The 21860-nt window shown below is 35.4% G+C and overlaps 2 protein-coding genes across 3 annotated transcripts in view; one reads left to right on the top strand and one right to left on the bottom strand.

Moving 5' to 3' along the window:
* LOC136042419 (uncharacterized) overlaps positions 1-21860 on the top strand; it is a 148126-nt gene that overhangs the window by 71873 nt on the left and 54393 nt on the right. For both annotated transcript variants that reach the window (XM_065727392.1, XM_065727393.1), the window contains exon 3: positions 20632-20793. In XM_065727392.1, the coding sequence (XP_065583464.1) occupies positions 20632-20793 (162 nt within the window). The remainder of the gene's footprint in view (positions 1-20631; positions 20794-21860) is intronic.
* On the bottom strand, positions 7988-20454 carry LOC136042420 (uncharacterized). The gene is made up of 4 exons (XM_065727396.1): positions 20312-20454; positions 12636-12776; positions 10032-10143; positions 7988-8707 (listed from the first exon to the last, which is right to left on the bottom strand). The coding sequence occupies exons 1-4, from the start codon at positions 20452-20454 to the stop codon at positions 7988-7990; spliced, it is 1116 nt and encodes a 371-aa protein (XP_065583468.1).

Genomic DNA, 21860 nt, shown 5'->3' with positions numbered 1-21860 from the left:
AAATTGCACATGGTTTAGAATGAATACGAAAAGCTAAAGCAAAAGACATGGAAAAATGCCTTTTTGAAAAAATGCCTTTTGCCCGACTGAATTAGGATGCGTGAATATGTTACTAGCCATGCTTTCTGTCTATTTTCACAGCTTGAGTTAGGATGCATGAATATGTTGCTAACCATGCTGTCTGTCTTTTTTCACAGATTGAATTAGGATGCATGAATATGTTACTAGCCATTCTGTCTGTCTATTTTCACGAATTGAATTAGGATACATGAATATATTACTAGCCATGCTGTCTGTCTATTTTCACAGTTTGAATTAGGATGCATGAATATGTTACTAGCCATGCTGTCTGGCTATTTTCACAGATTGAATTAGGATGCATGAATATGTTACTAGCCATGCTGTCTGTCTATTCTTTAAGATTGAATTAGGATGCACGAATATGTTACTAGCCATGCTGTATGTCTATTTTCACAGCTTGAATTAGGATGCATGAATATGTCACTAACCATACTCTCTGTCTGTTTTCACAGCTTGAATTACGATGCATGAATATGTTACTAACCATGTTGTTTGACTATTTCCACAGATTGAATTAGGATGCATGAATATGTTACTTGCCATGCTGTCTGTCTATTTTCACAGATTGAATTAGGATGCATGAATATGTTGCTAGCCATGCTGTGTGTTAATTTTCACAGCTTGAGTTAGGATAAATGAATATGTTACTAGCCATGATGTCTGTCTGTTTTCACAGATTGAATTAGGATGTATGAATATGATACTAGCCATGCTGTTTGTCTGTTCTCACAGACTGAATTATGATGCATGAATGTGTTACTAGCCATATGGACAGACCATGATGTCTGTCCATTTTCAAAGATTAGATTTGGATGCTTGAATATGATACTAGCCATTCTGTCTGTCTATTTTCACAGATTGAATTGGGACGCATGAATATGTTACTAGCCATGCTGTCTGTCCATTTTCAAAGATTAGATGTGCATGCATGAAAATGTTACTAGCCATACTGTCTGTCTATTTTCACAGATTGAATTAGGATGCATGAATATGTTACTAGCCATGCTGTCTGTCCATTTTCAAAGATTAGATTTGGATTCATGAATATGTTATTAGCCATGCTGTATTGATGGATAGATCCCGTCAGGGCCATACAATTCCTCCATTTTTATTTCTTAAGTTCAAAACTCTCGATGCATTATCTTTTCGTTAAAACCGACTTATTTCATCCCTGTAATGTGGGAGTTTCTTGAGTCTGGAGAGCTTATAGTTAAACAAATTTCGACAAATAATCTGAAACTAAATACCAGGTGAAGTGCAAAACTCCTGGTGCTGGTGTAAGTACAAAAACAAGTAAGTGCTGCAATGAGAATAGTTAACTAAATCATAAGGAAAAAATTGCATTTTAGTCAGGAAGTGGGTACTATTAATCTCTTTTAGATATAAAGCTGTTTGTTTCTATCTTATAGAATTAGTCAGAATTAAACCTCTTACAAAAGAAAATTTAACTTTTCTACTGTCCCACACTGCATTCTTTTGCAGTCACTGAATTCTTTTCATCATAAGGTCAGTTCTAGTTTTTTTAAATTGAAAACTGATGGTAAAACTAAACTGATGGTAAAACTTGAAGGTAGGAGTCGAAGTTTCACGATTGTAAAGGTAGGAAGGAAAATCTACGAATTTTCACGGGAAATTTATAACCGATTTGGTAAAATGCTACTGCAGGTTTTCAACTGCCATAACTCCATATTTTCCTGAACATGAAGTTGTAACATGTTATGACATTTATTAATACCTAAAGCCATGTTGAATACAAAAATATAACACTGTACAAATCGTAGACAAATACACGCGAATCAAGAAAAAAATAGCAGACCAGTTATTACTTCACAAAGACCCACAAATTATTTAAGTAATCCTCCTCATCCCCACACATCGGGCAAGAGTAAGGACCTAACTCCTAACTCGCTCTTTCCAGATACTTTATCCTATCACCAAACTGTAAAATGTCCCTATTACTGACATTATCCACTTTAGTTCTTCCATATTAAGCCCAACCTCCAAGTTCCTTTTCCCCACACTTCCTTAATCCTAGCTTTAAGAGAGAGATGAGGACGCTAATATATAAAACTACCATTTTTGGATTTCATAGTTCTCTAAGATAAATGCTTACCTGTTTGGAAATCACCCCCCTTTCTATCCCTAATCCTTACCCGTTATTCCATTGCCTAGCTACTCCACAACTTCCTAAAATATATCTTACTTGGCTAGCCCAAGTACCTTTTTCTTCTGTCACTCAAACATTCCTGGCATGTTGCCTTTAATAGCCAATTATCATGTAAAGATCCCCGTTTCTCTAATACCTAACCATACTAACTAATCCTTTTACTCGTACATTAGTCGGTCCAATATCAGCTTTTAAAGTAATCCATTAAACTTATCACCAAGACTTAACAATTTTTTTAATAAACTTAACTGAATCCTCTCTAACTTATTCCTATTCTGGAATCCCTAAATGTTATAACAATAACTAAACACTTGCAATTGAAAATCCTCTTTAGTAACTTATTGTCACTTCGATCTATATTTTTTAAACTACTTCTTAATACACTTCATATCGCCAGTACTTCCCTTTACATTGTAATATAGTTATCAGCTAAATTGTCAACATAAACAAGTTTAACGCTCCCAGAAAACTGAAAATAAACCTATGTAGACGATTATCTTTCTAACGAAGAATTCCTGAGTAGCCTTGTATCTTTCCAAATAAGTATCTTCAATTTAACATCAAGTAAAAATTATCTACTAAAATTGTGTCAAAGAAATGTTTAGAAAACTACACTTTAATGTAATTTATGATTTTGAACAAAAATCTATATATATAAAAATAAGTTGTCTGTGTGTCGAGTGACGTCATGTCATCAGGTCGTCATGTCGTCATTATGACAATGACGTCATTAAAGGTATTTAAGACATTCGTTCACGGAAAAATGTTTAATTGTAAAATGACTGAAGAACCTACAATGTCAACAGCCGAGGAAGCTGCTCAAAGAGTCTATGCCAAAAAACTTGCTGTTGATAGAGAAAGTAAGAAAAGAAGGCGTGCCGAGGAATCACAAGAGCAACGCAAAACCAGACTTGCTGCTAAAAGAGAAAGTGAAAAAAGAAGGCGTGCCGAGGAATCACAAGAACAGCAAGAAAACGGGCTTGCGGCTGCTAGAGAAAGTAAGAACAGAAAGCGTGCCGAGGAATCACAAAAGCAACGCGAAACCAGACTTGCTGCTAAAAGAGAAAGTGAAAAAAGGAGGCGTGCCGAGGAATCACAAGAACAGCAAGGAAACAGGCTTGCGGCTGATAGAGAAAGTAAGAAAAGAAAGCGTGCCGAGGAATCACAAGAGCAACCTGAAAATTATCGCCTGGCATTCAGGTACAGCCCAGTCGATGATTATAGCTTGAGTAGATGTGTTCAAATCGGGACTATATCTAAAATTTGTCCCTATTGCAAGGCCTTGAAATTCAATGGTGAAACAATGGGAATGTGTTGCGCCTCAGGAAAAGTTAAACTTCCTCTATTGGCTGCATCACCGGTGCCATTGAAGACTTTGCTTACTGGAACTACGTCAGAGTCTAAGCGTTTTTTATCACAGATCAGATAATATAACTCATGTTTCCAAATGACGTCGTTTGGTGCCCAAATCGAAAATCCAGAACAATTTATGCCTACTTTCAAAGTAAAAGGGCAAATTTATCATAGAGCAGGGTCCCTTCTACCATTCTCAGGCGAGAATCATAAATTTTTACAATTGTACTTCATCAGTGATAGAAATTCTGAATTGAATGCACGTTGCCAAATTTCTCCCAACGTTGAAAGGACAATCGTTTCCCAATTGCAACATCTTTTCCATGAAAATAATAATTTAGTGTGTCTGTTCAAAACAGCCATCGATTTGATGCCTACTGATACGCATAAAATTGTAATTTTCGCTGACAAAACGCCTCCTGGCCAACATTTGCGTAGATACAATGCTCCAACTATCGACGAAGTGGCAATCGTTATGGTCGGCGATCAGTTTTTATCTCGAGATATTATTCTTCATAAGCGAAACCCTCAGTTGGTAAGAATTGCTGAAACTCATCGATGCTACGATGCCCTACAATATCCTATCATTTTCTGGGATGGAGCCAACGGCTATCACTTTAATATTAAATTGATGAATCCAGCCACTAACAAAGAAAAGAATAAGAAATGCAGTGCAATGCATTATTATTCCTATAGACTAATGATTCGGCAGGATGAAGACAATTATATTTTAAAATGCCGTCAATTGTTTCACCAATACGTCGTTGATATGTATACAAAAATTGAATCAGAACGTTTGCTATTTATCCGTCTGAATCAGACCAAGCTCCGCTCTGAACAATAAATTCATTAGCGAGATGCAGTTGTAAATGACGGTAATACCACAAACGTTGGAAGATTAACGATTTTACCTTCGTCATATGCTGGCAGTCCCCGTCATATGCATGAATATGCTCAAGATGCTATTGCGTATGTTCGTCTCTATGGTCGTCCAGATTTATTTATTACAATTACATGTAATCAATCTTGGGACGAGATACAGCAGCTTTTACTTCAAGGACAATCGGCGGTTCATAGACATGACATTACGGCCCGTGTCTTCCGGCAAAAGTTGAAATCACTGATACACTACATAGTTAAAACTTGAAGTGTTTGGGTCAGTGCGATGCTGGATGTACTCAGTGGAATGGCAAAAACGAGGTTTGCCACACGCAAATATACTAATCTGGCTATATTATAAAATTACTTCTAACGAAATTGATGATGTGATTTCCGCTGAAATACCTGATGAAAATGTCGATAAGGGGTTATATGATATTGTTGTAAAAAATATGATACATGGACCTTGCGGTGCACTGAACGAAAATTCACCATGCATGGCCAAAGGAAGGTGCACAAAGCAATATCCTGGACTTTTAGTATCCAACACAATTACTGGCAATGATGGTTACCCACAATATAGAAGAAGATCTACTGAAGATGGCGGTAAAACAGCAATAATAAAGAAGCGTAACGGTACTACCATCAAAGTAGATAACCAGTGGGTTGTTCCATATTCCCCATTATTATCAAAAACATTTAATGCACACATAAACGTTGAATACTGTAACTCCGTAAAGGCAACCAAATACATATGTAAATACGTCAACAAAGGCAGTGACATGGCAGTTTTTGGCTTGCAGTCCGAAATCAAAGATATCGACGAAATCCTACAATATCAGGCTGGAAGATACAAAAGCAGCAATGAAGCTGTTTGGCGAATTCTTTCATTTCCGATACATGAACGTAGTCCAGCAGTTGTTCACTTAGCGGTACATTTACAGAATGGTCAACGTGTTTATTTTCGGAATCCAACGTGCAACAAAGAGCCCTGAATCCACCGGATACAAAGTTATCTGCTTTCTTTTCGCTATGCAAAATTGATTCTTTTGCAAAAAACTACTGTATACTGAAGTGCCTTCGTATTACACGTGGAATACTAAAAATATAGTATTTGAACGTCAAAAACAGGGTATGTCAGTCGACGGCCAACCCACCATCTTCAAAGATACCACGATAGAAAGACTCTACACCGTTCACCCCAATCAACATGAATGCTTCTTTCTACGCCTGCTTTTGGTGAATGTACCCGGTCTGACGTCCTTTGAGTATTTGAGAACTGTAAACGGTACTATACATGACACTTACCGTAGTGCATGCCAGGCTCTGAATTTATTGGAGAATGACCAACACTGGGATAACTGCATCAATGACGCGTGCGAAACGTAAACTCCAAGTCAAATTCGTGCATTATTTGGCATCATACTAACAACTTGCTCTCCATCAGCTCCTACAGAGTTATGGGAAAAATATAAATAAAAAATGTCCGAAGATATACTTCATCGAAAACGGTTAGAGACGTCAGATATGACATGATTTTACATCAGAAATTTATAACTACACTTTAGTTATTATAGAAGATTTGTGCGTATGTATTGCAAACAAACCTCTTCAGGATTTAAGAATGCCTTCACCTAATCGTACCGCTGCTGTTTCGACATGTGTAGAATTGGATCGTGAACAAAGTGACAGTACGAGTGATGTATTATCGTATGTACAAAATAACATTTCCAAGTTGACGTCGGAACAAAAAGACATTTATGATACGATAATGCATTTTGTCGATAACAACGTTGGAGAAATTTTCTTTTTTGATGAGCCATGAGGTACTGGTAAAACGTTTATGATAAAACTGATTCTGGCATCAATTCGATCAAAAAATGATATAGCGTTGACAATGGCGCCATCCGGAATAGCCGCAACGTTGCTGCCTGGTGGAAGAACTGCTCATTCCGCTTTGAAATTGCCTCTGAATTTGCATTCTACAGAAACTCCCACGTGCAATATTTCCAAATCATCTGGGATGGGTAAAGTATTGCAGCAATGCAAACTTATTGTTTGGGACGAGTGCACAATGACACACAAAAAATCGCTCGAGGCTCTGGATCAATGTTTGAAAGATTTGCGAGGGAATTCGAAACCCTTTGTCAGCACATTAATATTGCTTGCGGGAGATTTCAGGCAAACATTACCTATAATACCTAAATCAACCCCTGCAGACGAAATGAATGCTTGCCTGAAAAATTCTAATTTATGGGCACACGTAAAAACATTAAAATTAACTACAAATATGCGTGTCCGATTGCAAAACGATGACTCTGGTCAAACATATTCAGATCAATTGCTGGCAATTGGAGACGGAAAGCTCCCAGTAGACTAAATTTCAGGACGTATACAACTACCTGCTGAATTCTGTAATTTAGTGACGTCCAAAAATGAATTGATTGAAAAAGTATTTCCGAATATTCTAAACAATTCTAAAAATAATAAATGGCTAAGTGAAAGAACGATTCTTGCACCCAAAAATATAGACGTTCACGAAATCAACAATATTGTTTTGACCAAGATTCGAGACCAGGCAGTCCTTTACAAGTCAGTCGACACAGTTTTGGAACCAAATGAGGTGGTTAATTATCCATCTGAATTTTTAAATTCCGTGGATCTTTCAGGGTTTCCACCACACGTGCTACAACTAAAAATAGGCGTACCAATAGTACTGTTAAGAAATATCAACCCACCAAAGCTTTGCAATGGCACGCGACTTGCCGTAAAAAAAACAATGGAAAACGTAATAGAGGCAACAATCTTGACCTGGCCTTTTGAGGGTGAGGCTGTTCTAATTCCTCTTATTCCCGTGATTCCGACGGATCTGCCTTTTCAATTTAAAAGATTGTAATTCCCAATTTGATTAGCATTTGCAATCACCATCAACAAAGCTCAAGGTCAATCATTAGAAAAATGTGGTATAGATCTTAATACTGATTGTTTTTCCCATGGACAATTGTACGTTGCATGTTCGAGGGTCGGTAAACCTGAGAACCTATTTATATGCAGCGACAATTGGACAGCGAAGAATGTTGTATATTCGCAAGTTTTACGCAGTTAATTTGTATTGTATCTATCTATCTATCTATTTATATAAAAACGAGCTGTGTGTATGCATGTTTGTTTGTTTGTAAAAAGAGCGTTTGCATATGACGTCATTATAAGTACATAAGGCTTTGTATTCGCACAGACAATGGGAAAGCGAAGAATGTTGTATACTCGCAAGTTTTACGCAGTTCAAAACACATATATAAATCTATCTATACTCATAGGTGGTACACAGGGACACAACTACAATGGTGCGTAACTAATATGGCGCGTAACGGCTTACGCGCGCGGGGGGCTTGGGGGGTGGCACGAAGCGCCACCCCAACAGCTAGTAAACATATAATAAATATAAAATATTAGAGCACTTAAGAAAAATAAGTTAGATTTTCAAGTGAAAAATAAGTTAAAGCAAATTTAAACCAAATCTCCAACAAATTCAGTTCCAACATTCACTGGTAATCCATAAAGTTTAAAGTTATTACCAACTTTCGTGAAGTCAGCTGTTGATAAATTTTTCCATGACAGTTCAAGTTTCCCTTTTTCGAAGGACGTTATGCATCCACTGTCTTCAGAGTTTAAGGGAGAATCGCTCATAGGTCTGGAGTCATCAAGTATATTGCCACTATCAATAGACGATACGTCAAGTTGAAGTCCGTCAATGCTGTCACGTTCATTTGAACTGTCAGGGGATATAAGCTGTTGTTTTTCAATTCCACTTAAATTGAGACGAAGAGCCTGATGAATATCTGGCACAATATAACTGTCTGGACTTTCAGCGTGGAAGCTCAGTTGTGATCGATGAGAGGTTTCTGATTCCTCGTCAACTTGTTCAACGTCAAACTTTGGTTGATTTACAGAATCCGATTGATATTGAAAATCAGGAATGATGCCAGAGTCTTCTGTAGATATTCTTGAAGGGGCAATTGATATTTCAGTTTCTTGTGGCAGCAAATCGGAATCATAAAGCTCAGGAGGATATGGAGGGAGAAACAGTTCGGTTGTTTCATTTTTGGTAGACGATGCCTCGCCAGAACTTGTCACAATTGCAGGTTCTGATGAATTCGAATCTTCCAAGTAGTCTTCGAGGTTTTCTCTGCTTCCAGATTGATCAATCCGAAATCCAACAGCGGAATTCTAAAATGAAGGAAAAATTAGCCAAAAACCCGTTAGATCAGTTTAATCCTTCAGCAAAAGAAATTGAAATAAAACTAGGTTTTTTCTTACAGAAGCTAAGATATCAAACAAAAAATACCAAAGACACATGGTAGTTGGCCAAAAATACTGACCAAATTTACCACACAGTTTGCAGAAGGACTTGTTGAATAAAAATTTTGTAAATAATTGCAAGCAGTGTTAGTAAGTAGGGTATTAAATATTACAGCTTAGGGATATAAGAAGAGTAGTTTTCCCTCAAAAAACAAATTTCAAGTATCTTTGAAATGTGCACCCATAATTCCTATTTGATAGTCAAAAGAAATTATTGATATTATCATTCATAATTTGTCAACAGATTAGGTTTCTAAAAATTATTAGGGGTTGCATTTATTTCCTCATGCTTTGCTCTTTATTTTGTCACCACTGTAAATACACCAGGTTTTTATCTTTAAACTGTAAAACTAACCAAACGGTTTAAAAGTTTAAGCCTCTCTTATAAATTTCAAACTTATTCCTAAGCGCTCAATCTCTATTTAATTTATCAATGCTAGTGGTGTGTTGCACAATAGCATTGCTATAAGAAAAACAATAATACCAACTTGAATTCAGAAATTCATCGTACCCGTCTAACTTTCAAATTCAGACGAAACTACGCATTAAAATATAGCTACAGACTTTGTCCTTAAGGTCTTAAGTTTACCTAAAAATATCAATATATCTATATGATTAGTTTGAAAGCGTGATATATGAGAACAACTCCTTGGAGGGAGTTGATCACACACCTCTCTTGTACGCTTACAGCTCCAAGCTTTCAATACATCACATTGGGTGACAGAGCTATAATATAAAAAAAAATTTACATTTTGAAATTCGTTTCCCTCCCTATGTAAGCTCATGCAGTGAACTAAGATGTATAATTTTGTTTTGGAAATTATTTTTTTGGGCATCCTAAACAGCCCAAATAGTGTGTTTTTCCTTGGTTTTATCTAAATGTAGCCATTTTAATTTTTTCTTGTTCTTTTGCCCTCAAATATTGTTTCCAAATATTGTTTCAAATATTGTTTCATATCAGTTATGAAAAAACAAAATAATTGATATCCAGACGTCGCGTAATATCATAAAAAGACTACAAGAAAACGCTCTAACGTAACTTTAGACCTAGGAGTGGATCAAATTCAGTTATTATTTTTATCTTGATCACTGAGCTTTTTCAAAGTTAGTAATTTACATTTTTTTTTTTTTTTTTATAATTACTGTTGACGTACAGTATTAGCTAGGTAAAGAATATTCGTGACTGATATACCTTTGGACCACGAAGAGCTTCAATTGACCTTTTGAACTTGTCAGTATCTCTCGAATTTTTTAAAAACTGAAGAATTGCGGCAGCTGGGCGATTTTCTGGATAGGGATTCTCTCTGGAAAAAACGAAACCAATTATGCATGGTACTTGGTACTTGGTATAAATAAACCTTGATATTGGTGATAAATAAACATTGATAATAACTCTTGTTGAACAAAATCAATTAAAAAAAAATAATAAAAACATTGCTAGGTTTATTGCTAGGAAACACTGGCATAGGCTATACAAAAAAAGATAATAAACAAAGAGAAAGAAAAACGACAATTTTTCTATGGAAATAAAAAGGGAATTGAAACTGAAAGTGAAGAATCGCTATCTGCTTCGCAGAATAGGTGAGATGTCGCTAAACACTAGATACCACTGATATGTGCTATTTTTCAATTTCGGTAGACATTAAAATCTATTCTTTATGATAACTGAACTTGGTGAAGTTTATTTTCTTTATTTTTTTAAGATTGTACGCTAAAAGCTATTGAAACCATAGTCCATGAATGACTATTGGGAGCCTTCTATATTTGCTTTCTATTGTGCAAAGGCTACCTGTGAAATTTGTGGCTTCAAGGAGAACATTTCCTTTTCTTGCGGGGGGGGGGTCAGTTTTTGTGTTGTCAGTAAAGTGTCTGTCATACTGATTCTTATTGATTTTACAGTATCACGAATCAGTCTGCATGAGCTAGTTTTATAAATATACTTTGCGAAATCTTTGAAGCAATAATTTTTGTTCGTTTTAAGTTGCGCTTTCGATCTTTGCTTCCATTGACAATTTTTTTGATAAATTAATTATGTAGCGCCTATTTTTAAAATAAAAATGGAAAAAGACTTGATGATTTTTATGGCTTCACTTAAGTGAGATCTGTTCACTAGTCATACTTCAATTTACATGATTTTGACTCGAAACAAACGGTCATCACAGGTGCAGTTCATGAAAATTCTGCGTCATGTGGGACACGACATGCATAAAAAACAAACAAACCATGGCGTATAACCTCTTATGAGGGCCGTGAAAAATGTTTCATGTCCTCCCCCAGTTGCAAAATATTAAGCCCTTTCCCCTGCTTGTGTAGGGGGCAAGAGGGTTCACTTCATCCCCTAGTGAACTCTAGTGTAGACGTTTCAAGCTCCCATTTGGAAAAATGCACAATTATTTTCTTTCCAGAAGAAAAAGATCACGGATACGTGTTTATTTGTTTATTTTCTGTTTTGGCCAAGGGTAATCGTATCGATCCAATGGTACTTGGATACCAGGAGATGGTTCTAGTTTGATCGGAAAGCAGAAGTTCTAGTGCCTTTTTTGAGTAAACAAAAAGATTGGAGGGAAAATAGCCCCCATTTAGTGCCCCCTTTTTCTCCAAAGTCGTCCGGCCACTCAGTTTTACTTGCCTACTAAATTTTACATACGGTGACGTTCCGGGGAAATTTTCTGGTGGAAATTTTCAGCGGGATCGAAATTGTCTGGAGGATTTTTCCCTGGGGGAGATTTTTTACGGAATAAATCCTCCATGGGGGATTTTATGCATGATTACTGAGGTTGGCACTTCAGCTCTGTACGAAAGCATAATATTGAGCAATGATGATATAATTTTGGGGTTTGCTTATAAGATTTTGGGTTAGGATTAGGGGCTTTGCTTTTCCCCTAAATCTTGTACCCGGTTTCAGTATAAATTTTGTATTTTTTTTTAACCCATTCACAAATGGAAAAAATGAAGAACAAAAGGAAAGGAAAGTTAGAAAGACAATAAAAAAAGGCCAAAAGTGGACAAGACGATAGTTAGAACCGAAGCATATAGGTGTGTTATTTCTTTTAACCTATTGGAATTTCCAGAGCTTTTGGTGAGTACTTTCTATTCGACATTTTATTAATTCTTTCACATAGAAAAATGAAAAAGAATAACTATTCTTAAAATTCTTCACACAATTACACAAGAGAATTTGAAATTGAAGCATTTTTTATGAGACTTCTTCGTAAATAATTAAGAAGAGAATCAGTTGTAAACCTCAAGTTGTGAGCTCAACATAATGACCCTTGTCCGTGTTGTGGACCGAAAAACTTAAGTTTTTCATATCTAAAAAAAAATAGGACTGCAATCAAAAAGTCAGTTTATTTTTATCCCGTTTTTGTGGAATATTTGATTGTGTTCTTCATCTCGTATAATTTTTCTTAGCGTCGCAAGAAATGCGAATCTAAAGAATAAGAGACTATCATTACTTTAAAGAGGTTTGTTTCGTAATCTAGCTAAAATGCTAAATAAGCACCAATATATATGTTTTTCAAATGGTAGACAGCTCTTATTACAGACCAGAAGGCAACACTTTTACCCGATTACAAAAGTGTTCAGTCTCCTCATACCTCTCTCCTCACAAAATTTCTGAAAGTTTAACTAGATCAACCAGCCATAAGACTGACACAAACTCTGTTGTCATAACCGAAAATCAATTAGACTTATCTACCTTTTGTATATTCCGAGAGGTTGCTTACTCCTCGAAACCTGATGTACATCTTAGAACGTAATGTTTGCCACACATTTCCATCATGCTTTGCCCAGTTACACCACGCTTGACAAAGTTCCACCAGGCATGGCGCAGTTAACCCGTATATCGTCAATATAGCGTTGACCTAAAGCTATTCGGACTCCCTCAGATACCAAGATGCCCATATTCACAAAATGAGTGGTCTTTCGCATCAACGTGCTACAAAAATGAAAACTTCGTAGCGACGTAGAACGCTGGGTTATCATAACATTCCTCAGCGAAGCGTTTTTTTTTTTTTTTTTTTTTTTTTTTTTCAAAAGTATGCGGGTGGTCGTAGACAGTTCACTGATGATGCATAGTGACCCTAAAAAATTGCTTGCCTGTTTCAGTAGTCGGCCTATACACCTAAACAAAAAGTTCTTTTTTGTCGCTGTAGTTGGTTATTGGGAAGTGTGCAGACGTATTCAGGGGGATTTTATTTTGTTTGGGGGTGGGGCTGAGGAGAGGGGGCTATGTAGGAGGATCTTTCCTTGGAGGAATCTGTCATGGGGGAAGAAAAATTCAATGACAAGGGCGCAGGATTCTCTAGCATTACTATAAGAAAACAATGAAAAATAAACATGAAAACGTTTTTTCAAATGAAAGGAAGAAGTAGCATTGAAACTTAAAACGAACAGAGATTATTACGCGTATGAGGGGTTCTAAAAATACTTTAGCATAAAGAGCGAGGTATTTAGGAGGAGATAAATACCTTGCTCTTTATGCTAAAATATTTTTAGTAATTTCAACTATTTATTCTACGGCATTTCTGATTCAGGGGTCATTCTTAAAGAATTGGGACAAAACTTAGGATTTAGTGTAAAGAGCGAGGTATTAACGAGGGTACAAACCCCCTCGTATACATAATAAAAATATAAGGTTATGAAAGTTTGTTACGTAAGTTAATTCTTAAGTTACGTATATTTTTTACTAATAAAAACGTTCGTTAAAAATTAAAAGTTCTAGTTGCCTTTTTAAGTAACCGAAAATTGGAGGGCAACTAGGCCTCCTTCTCCACCCCTTATTTCTCAATATCGTCTGATCAAAACTAAGAGAAAGCCATTTAGCCAAAAAAAGAATTAATATATAAATTTCATTTTAATAATTTATGTGTGGAGAGCCAAAACCAAACATGCATTAATTCAAAAACGTTCAGAAATTAAATAAAAAAAAATAATTTTTTTAGCTGAAAGTAAGGAGCGACATTAAAACTTAAAACGAACAGAAATTAATCCGTATATGAAATGAGTTGTCCCCTCCGCAATCCCTCGCTCTTTACGCTAAAGTTTGACTCTTTGCCACAATTCTACTTTTTAAAACAATTAAAAGCCTTAGCGGAATAAAAGCAATTGTACAATGTCTTCATTTTAAATTTATTTAATGAACACTCTAGCTTATTAAGTCATAAACGATTTTTGGGAGGTTTTGAGAGTTCACGGTACAGGAATCGGCACATAGCCTACTAAAGAGAAGTGGATAACTTATGAAAAATTCGGCTCCATGCCACTTTCTAGGGTTATAATGACAGAAAGTTTTAGAACCCTAGGGCGTATTTTACCGACGAAGCATGACTGTCCAAAGATTGTCCCTTTCGGTGGATTTCGATGATGAATTTTCGATTAAGTGAGCTTTGTATAACAAATTTTCTTCCATCGGTCTTACTATACGAAGTGCTGGGGTAAGAGGGGCGATTAAATCGATGAAATACAAGTATTACAAGATATAATATCAATATTTATGAATGAATGAATGAATGAACTTTATTACCCGTAAAAGTATAAAAAACACAATGTACGGAATATTATCAATAAACAAAAACAAAAACCATTATTTATTGCTTCCGGTGATAATATTGTATTTATGTCAGACTGATTTTGAGCACCACAAATTGCTGCTCATCCATAACCACAATAAAGTCGATTCTTTATTTTTTTCAAATAAAAAAAAACAAAAAACAAATAATGCTTTAAAAAAGCTATATTTCTCATTTCAGATTAATTGTATGAATGTTTTCAACCTATATGTAAACACTGGTCAAGTTTGTAACTTGCAGCCCCTCCCCCAGGGATTTTGGGGGAGTAAGTCATCCCCAAAGACATAGTTATTATGATTTTCGACTATGTTGAACAAAATGGCTATCTCAAAATTTTGATCCGTTGACTTTGGGAAAAAAATGAGCGTGGGAGGGGGCCTAGATGGCCTCCAATTTTTTTGGTCACTTAAAAAGGGCACTAGAACTTTTCATTTCCGTCAGAATGAGCCCTCTTGCGACATTCTAGGACCACTTGGTCGATACGATGACCCCTGGGGAAAAGAAAAAACAAAAAACAAAACAAACAAATAAACACGCACCCGTGATTTGTCTTCTTGCAAAAAATACAAAATTCCACATTTTTGTAGATAGGAACTTGAAACTTCTACAGTAGGGTTGTCTGATACGCTGAATCTGATGGTGTCATTTTTGTTAAGATCCTATGACTTTTAGGGGGTGTTTCCCCCTATTTTCCTAAATAAGGCAAATTTTCTCAGGCTCGTAACTTTTGATGGGTATAACTAAACTTGATGAAACTTATATATTTAAAATCAGCATTAAAATGCGATTCTTTTGATGTAGCTATTGATATCAAAATTCAATTTTTTAGAGTTTTGGTTACTATTGAGCCGGGTCGCTCCTTACTACAGTTCGATACCACGAACTGTTTGACTAGTAGCAGAACTTTTATATTAGATTAAAAGTAAGGGCAAAATGATGATTCTGGATCCCTCTATTAAAATGAAACACTGCCACTCATGATCCTTTGTTCTTTATAGCAGGGAATAAAACCTTGTAATATTAATATTTCCGCGCAATTAGGTAAAATTTAAAGATGTTTCTGAAGATTTGTATTTTAAATGAAGCAGAACTAAAACGAAAGGATACCTGTGTGCGAGTGTATGATGTGCCTTTATATAAGAGAAAACACAGGAAAATGTTTCCGGGTAATTTGCAATTTTTACAAAAAGTTGAATAATCGATATTTAGAATAAATAAATCCCTTCTATGAAATTCACATTTAGGGAGTGGTTGGCAGACGGGGATCGCTAATGGTGTAAGTGTTTGAAAAAGAAGAAGAAACAAACGAAGGACTTTGTCAACTTTTAGGACCAAATTCTTGAAGGTTTCCCCTCACTGGTCCTCCTTTGCAGCCCTTTCATTTTTGTTCATTTTTGATAAACGGAGTTATCGTTCGGAACTACAGTTGGTTCGTTGTAGAACATATTTTGTTTTAACCGGTATCTTCATAAATTTTGCCTTTTTTTTATCTTTTTATGTCGCTGGTAATATTGAATTGTCGGAGTATACCGAAAGAATTAACTTCACTGATTCACGTAACGTATTGAACGAACAGGAAATGATACGTATTGATTATTAAATACAAATAAAACGCAAAGTGCTGAGCGGCCGGATGCGCTTTCAATCTATTGCTTCTTTAAACTTTGTTCCTCCTGCGCATAGGGCATCAACAGGAATGTGTAATGACGATTTGTCCATAGGTTTTGAATGGACCTTTCCCGTCTAAATCCTTGCTTTTTTCTCTGGCTTCCTGCTGAGGAATAGTTTGAGTCCTCCTACTTTGCGAAGGTCGAGTATCCAAGATTATGCGTCGTAAGGAATCTCTCTTTTCCCACCCGTGCCATGCATCAACGTCCATCACTGCTTCTTACTAACAATGAAAGTGAGATTATGGTTATCATGCGACAAATTCCGTCGTTCTATATTTTATCTATCTGATGTATCTTCAATATAGACCTTGGTCAATAATTGTGAAATGCTTTGAGTCGTATGTTAGCTCCGCATTAATGGTCAAAGATTTGCAGCCATGTGTAAGGACATAAAGCGTGTAACCACTTTTAAGTTCTTTGCATCAACTTCTGAGAATATTTGTTATTTTTCCAAGTATTACTTGGGATACTGAAAGCAGAACCACCCAATGCTATTCGCCAAAGATGTATCTCTGTCAAAATTGACATGTTGTGTGAAAATCCTGCCAACATATTTGATCTTAATTAACTAATTTCTTCATAATTGACAAAAAGCCCTTGAGATACACGGTGCAAAACCGCATTCAGTGTTGGTTTAGTCTTAATTGTTTTTAGACCTCAACAGGATTTTCTAAAGGTCCAAATTCATTTATATTGTATGCTATATCGTCCACAATAGTGAACAGAATGCAGACGGAATACAGTCCCGCCTTGCACCTGATTAAACAGTCACTCGGCTGCACTGCGCACTTGTTATTATTATACAACACTTAAATTGTGCTTAAAGTTTTGGTTAGAAACCCATGATACAAAATTGTCTTGCTCGCGTCTCAGAAGAAATTATGGAACAAATTATGTTCCAGAGGATATTTCTTTGTGTCCTCCACGGCGGGTCTGTCTCTGAGTTTCTTAGCCATATAGGGGTGGGGGGATAGTTTGAAATATTATTTCGATAATCTGTACAAGCTTTGAAGATTTTCAAGGGAACGGGTAAGTTTTTAAGTGAATCCACTGGTTCAACTCCATTTGTTCCGGTAGGCATGCTTTCACACTTAGGCTAGTTATGGTGCCAAACCAACCTATTGTATGACATTGACGTTTACTGATGAGAAAAGAAAAGCGAAGTTGCGAAACATAATACCTGTTTTTTTTACAGGATAGAAAAATAAGGTAATGAAATGCAAAATCACCCACATGCCCATTTAAACTGAAAATATATGTTGTGGTAGATAGTCTAGTGGTTAGGACGCAGCAAATTCTTATGGTTACACGAAATTCACTCATGGACGATTTAAAACTCTCACGCATTACACCTTTTCCACTGTATTTTTTTAACCAAAAAGTTAATGATATGCATAGAAAAAGATATTACATCTCAGCTCTCAGCGTTACCAAAAATAACATAAGAGATAAGACAGGATCATGGATACAACCTAGCTTTTATCTGACTAATTAGCAAAAACTTGATTCATTAAAAAAGACAATTTTAGAAAAAATCCAGTTCCATTTTTAGGAGACAAAACTCAGCCTACGATCCCCATTTTTCATGAATTTTAGGGATTTATCCGTTTTTTTATAAGTCCCTATGAAGACAGCAGATTCTTCAGAAGATGAATTTAAAAAAAAAAATACAAACTTCAATTTTGAGAACATAATTCTAATGTAGTTGCCAGTCCTTTTTGAGATTTGAGCCCCTAAAATTCCGAAAAAAAAAATTATTTTTGAACATCTGTCAATCAACGGAGACATTTGTAATTTAATTTTTGATTCAGTATATATCATTATTTAAAAAAAGAGTCTATATGCAAAATTTGTAGCAAGATCTATCAAAATCACAGGGAATTAGTGTATATACTAGAACAAAAAGAATAGCAGCCTTAGATTTGAACAAAAAGATTATTTCTAGATAGAATACTTAATTGCATGTTCAATTCGCTTTCTTATTTTTTTTTTTTTCAATTACTTCTGTATTTTAAACAGGCATCTTGGAAACCGTATATTTTCTAGTAATTGATTTATAATGAAGTAGCATTTGTAAATATATACGTTTGATCATGTTATTTTTTCCTTTTGATTTTATCCCTCCTCTATTTCAAATTGTTATATCTTAATTTATTCTGTTCTAAACGCTGAAGACGCCTCATTTTACACAGAGAAAATATTTGCTGTGATTGTTTTCTGTTGTTTCTATTGGCCATAGCTCATTTTTCTCTTTCTCGAGATTTCTCTCTGTGTCTTGTCAAAGTGACCCAATCCGGCTTTAGACTTTTTATTTGTCCCTCTTGTCAATGCCAACTTCTGTTCCTGTAAATATGTGTTCAATAATAATAAAGTTCAAATTTGAGCGTATAGCTCTACTGTAGAGATCATTCCTTTTCAGCTAACAAACCTTAAAAATCAAAGTTTTCGTATTTCAATGCCAACTGAACAACTTATATTCTTGCAAATATGAATTCGGTAACTTCAAATTTGAAAGTATGACCAATATAGAGATCGGTGGCCTTGTAAACTAGGTAGCCTTAAAAATTCAGCTTGGCTCATTGGGAGTTTATACTTTAACGTTGAGCAGAAGCACTTATCAGATCAAAAAGCTCGATTGAACAGTAACAATTTTTTTAACGTTTATTAAAGAAGGCACACACACTAAAAAAAAATGAAAAATGTGACACACAGAAAGGAGGTAGAATCACAGCTAATAAATACGTAATTTAGGTGTCTTTCGTAAGGGTTGCAGCCAAGGGCATATTCAGGATTTTTGTTCTAAAGGAGTTTTACAAAAATAAAATGTAAAAAGCGCATCAGAAATTTGTCTTACGCATCTTTGTTACGTTTTTTCGACGCAGACAAAAACTTCGATGGAGGGGGGTGGAGGTTCAATTCCAATAATTCTCCCTGGATACCGCGTTGGTTGCAGTAATCACTGCTGCTCCTGAAACTCAGTTATCTTGCCTTATTTGTGCTGGATAGTAAACAAAAGTCATGACAATTTTTTTTCAAAATGGACACATTGCTCCAGTTTCGAAACAAAACGGAACAAAAATAAGCAAATTGAATCTTCACTGCTCCAATTTCTCATTTTATTCATTTAATTACAAATTTGTCGTTTTTTGTCTTTATCGTTTAGTTGGAGAGGAATAATATTAAGAGGAAAAAAATAAAATAAAAAAGGTAATGTTTTTTTCTGATAAAGCAGCATCATACCTGAACTGGCTTCTTTACCGTTTCAGAACTAGTTGTTTTTTTTACGAATTTTATCGCTTCCTTAAAGGATAAAAAAAATTTATTTTGTATGTTTAGTATATATAAATTTCCACAATAATTAAAATATGATGATAAAAACCTTAATTTATTAAGTTTTGAAATCAGCAGCCCAATCTAAAAAAAGTTATTGAGAAAATTCAACTTTGTAAAACAAATTATTAACTGAAAGATAAATTAGGTAAAGACTAATTAAATAGTTATCGGAGCATGCAGCTTGACTGAACAGCTTTTAATAAGAACTTTCTTTTATTGAGCATTGCTCAAACCTAAGTTCATCGTCTAGATCTAAAAATGCCTCACACAAATCGAACAAGATATCAGTTTCAGTTTTAGCTTAAGTTCAATTTTTTCTTTTTAAAAAAGAAAGGGGAATATAAAGAGAAATAAATTCTTTTTACTTCATAAATGGAGAATAGTATCTGGCCTCCCTTTCTAAATGCACTTCAAGTTCACTATACCTCAAAATGCCACTTGGTCTCTTACAGCCCATCTTAATTTGTTTTGGGGTCACCTGAATTTGGGTTCACCTTAAGAAAGCTTAGACAAAGATTGTGGAGACTTGAATCTGCCTCCTTTCAATCAACATTTAAGACGATCACAAGAAACCTCGCCTTCCTGTCATTCTGAGTCAATGGCAATTCCGAAATGATAACGGTTATTAGTCAACATTAAGGTGAATAAGAAAAATAGAACAAGAATATTGTCTTTGTTTAACAATTAAGACATGTCACTACAGCAATTAAGACGGGTTTACAACATTTTAATATTGAAAACTTGCGATTTTGGACATTAGAACTGCCAAACAATATTTGAAACAGAAAAAAAGGGAATTCTACAATTCGAAAAATAATATTTGTGCAGGGTCTATGAGGATCAGTGAAATCTATAATGAAGAATACTTTAAAAGAAATAGGCACTGAAATATGCCCTACTTATCAGATGCATTAAGTTCCCTGATAAAAAGACAATCATCGTAAGAGCCACCTTTCGAACGACGATATGTGCAGAGTTGACCTTGAAGATTCGCATTCATAAGGTGTTTTGCATGGTGTTTCGCATGGGAAATGGCATTCATCAGCTTTTTGATGAATTTGAAGATTTTGTATTTTCCTTAAAACATCTTCCTACAAAAAAAAAAGTTGAAACCTAATTACATATGTGGCCTTTTGCAATTTACTACTACTGCTAAAACTTTATTTATTGCCGCAAACAGTTAGACGTTGTCATTTTCAACGTTGTCATTTATGTGCAGAGTTGACTTTGAAGATCTATCCACCAATGGTTATGGCTATCCAGAGGTTATTCTCCTGTTGCTGGAGGACCTGCTCCTGTTTACCCACTGGGTGCACCCGCTCCGGTGTCGGGGTATCATCAGGCTGGCCCAGTTCCACCACAAGGCTACCCTCCAGTACAGGTAAATATTTGCACAGTTACTTCAAAGGACCTAGTGTTATATTTTTTGGGTTAAACTTAGATTTAAAGCTCCTCTTCTCAAACTATATATGCTGTATTTAGTTGGCTAGTTCTGTATTCTCGTGTCTTATCTGATTCAGGGAAAGAGCTGCTTCCCTTACAGATGCCATGACAACTTGATAGTGGCCCAATATCGAAGAAATTTCCTGTGGCCATCACAATATATAATTAAGAGGGGACCAGTGTGTGAGAATTGAGTTTACCTACCAAACCAAATTTACCTACCGAACCAAATTTTATTCAAAATAATATACGACTTCCAGTTGGAACTTCATTAGATTGAAACTCACTATTTTCAAAGTAAACAGAAGGTACTAACAGTAGCAAATATAATTTTGAACGGTACAAAATAATAAAAAAAAAATCCGCAAAAATACAGCAAAAAATCTGCGGCAGCACGTCCGCTGTCAAACGCTGACTTAAATCCACATACTTTCTTGGTATCCCTTCATCTAATTTTTCTAATGAAAAGGGGTAAAGGAGAGAACTTGATTGTGGTGAAATTTTTGCTGTGATTTGCTTTCCTAAAACTCTGGAAAATTTTGTGTTTATTCACCTTTTTTTTCTTTCTTTTAGTCTGGAGTGGGCTATGTTTTGAATAATCAAAACAAACTTGTTAAAAAAAGACAACTTTGTGGTTTGCTCTTTCGCTAAGTCTTTAGTTTGTCACCCGGGATGATCCAGGTTGGAATGTTCAATGGAAGCAATTATATACTGCTTCCGTGTTGTTTCAGCGTATGAATACTTCTGACTTACTCGGAAAGCTGACTGGGAAGGGGAGGCAATCGCTTTTCTGAAACAATCGTTGAGCCAATTTTTGGAACCAGTGTTTGTGTATAACTACTAACTTTGTTTTCTTTGAGGGTATTGTAAAAATATTAACCTATACGAGAGTACTGTTAGTCGCAACAATGATACAATTTCAGATAATATTACATTTAACAAAAATTCAGGTATAAATAAAATAATAAAAAGCTAATAAGGTTACTGTTACAATGTTAACAATGT

Source organism: Artemia franciscana, unplaced genomic scaffold (genome assembly GCF_032884065.1).
Source record: "Artemia franciscana unplaced genomic scaffold, ASM3288406v1 Scaffold_1268, whole genome shotgun sequence".
NCBI classification, from domain to species: domain Eukaryota; kingdom Metazoa; phylum Arthropoda; class Branchiopoda; order Anostraca; family Artemiidae; genus Artemia; species Artemia franciscana.
Note: the sequence above shows the minus strand (reverse complement) of the source record. Positions and strands in the feature narration are given on the sequence as shown.

Coding starts and splice junctions, on each gene's coding strand:
- LOC136042420 (XM_065727396.1), bottom strand. CDS start 20,454: ATGAATGCCATTTCCCATGCGAAACACCATGCAAAACACCTTATGAAT. Junction 12,777..20,311: donor GAACTTAATGCATCTGATAA/GTAGGGCATATT, acceptor TCATTTTTGTAG/CACGTTGATGCGAAAGACCA. Junction 8,708..10,031: donor AAGCTCTTCGTGGTCCAAAG/GTATATCAGTCA, acceptor CCTTCATTTTAG/AATTCCGCTGTTGGATTTCG.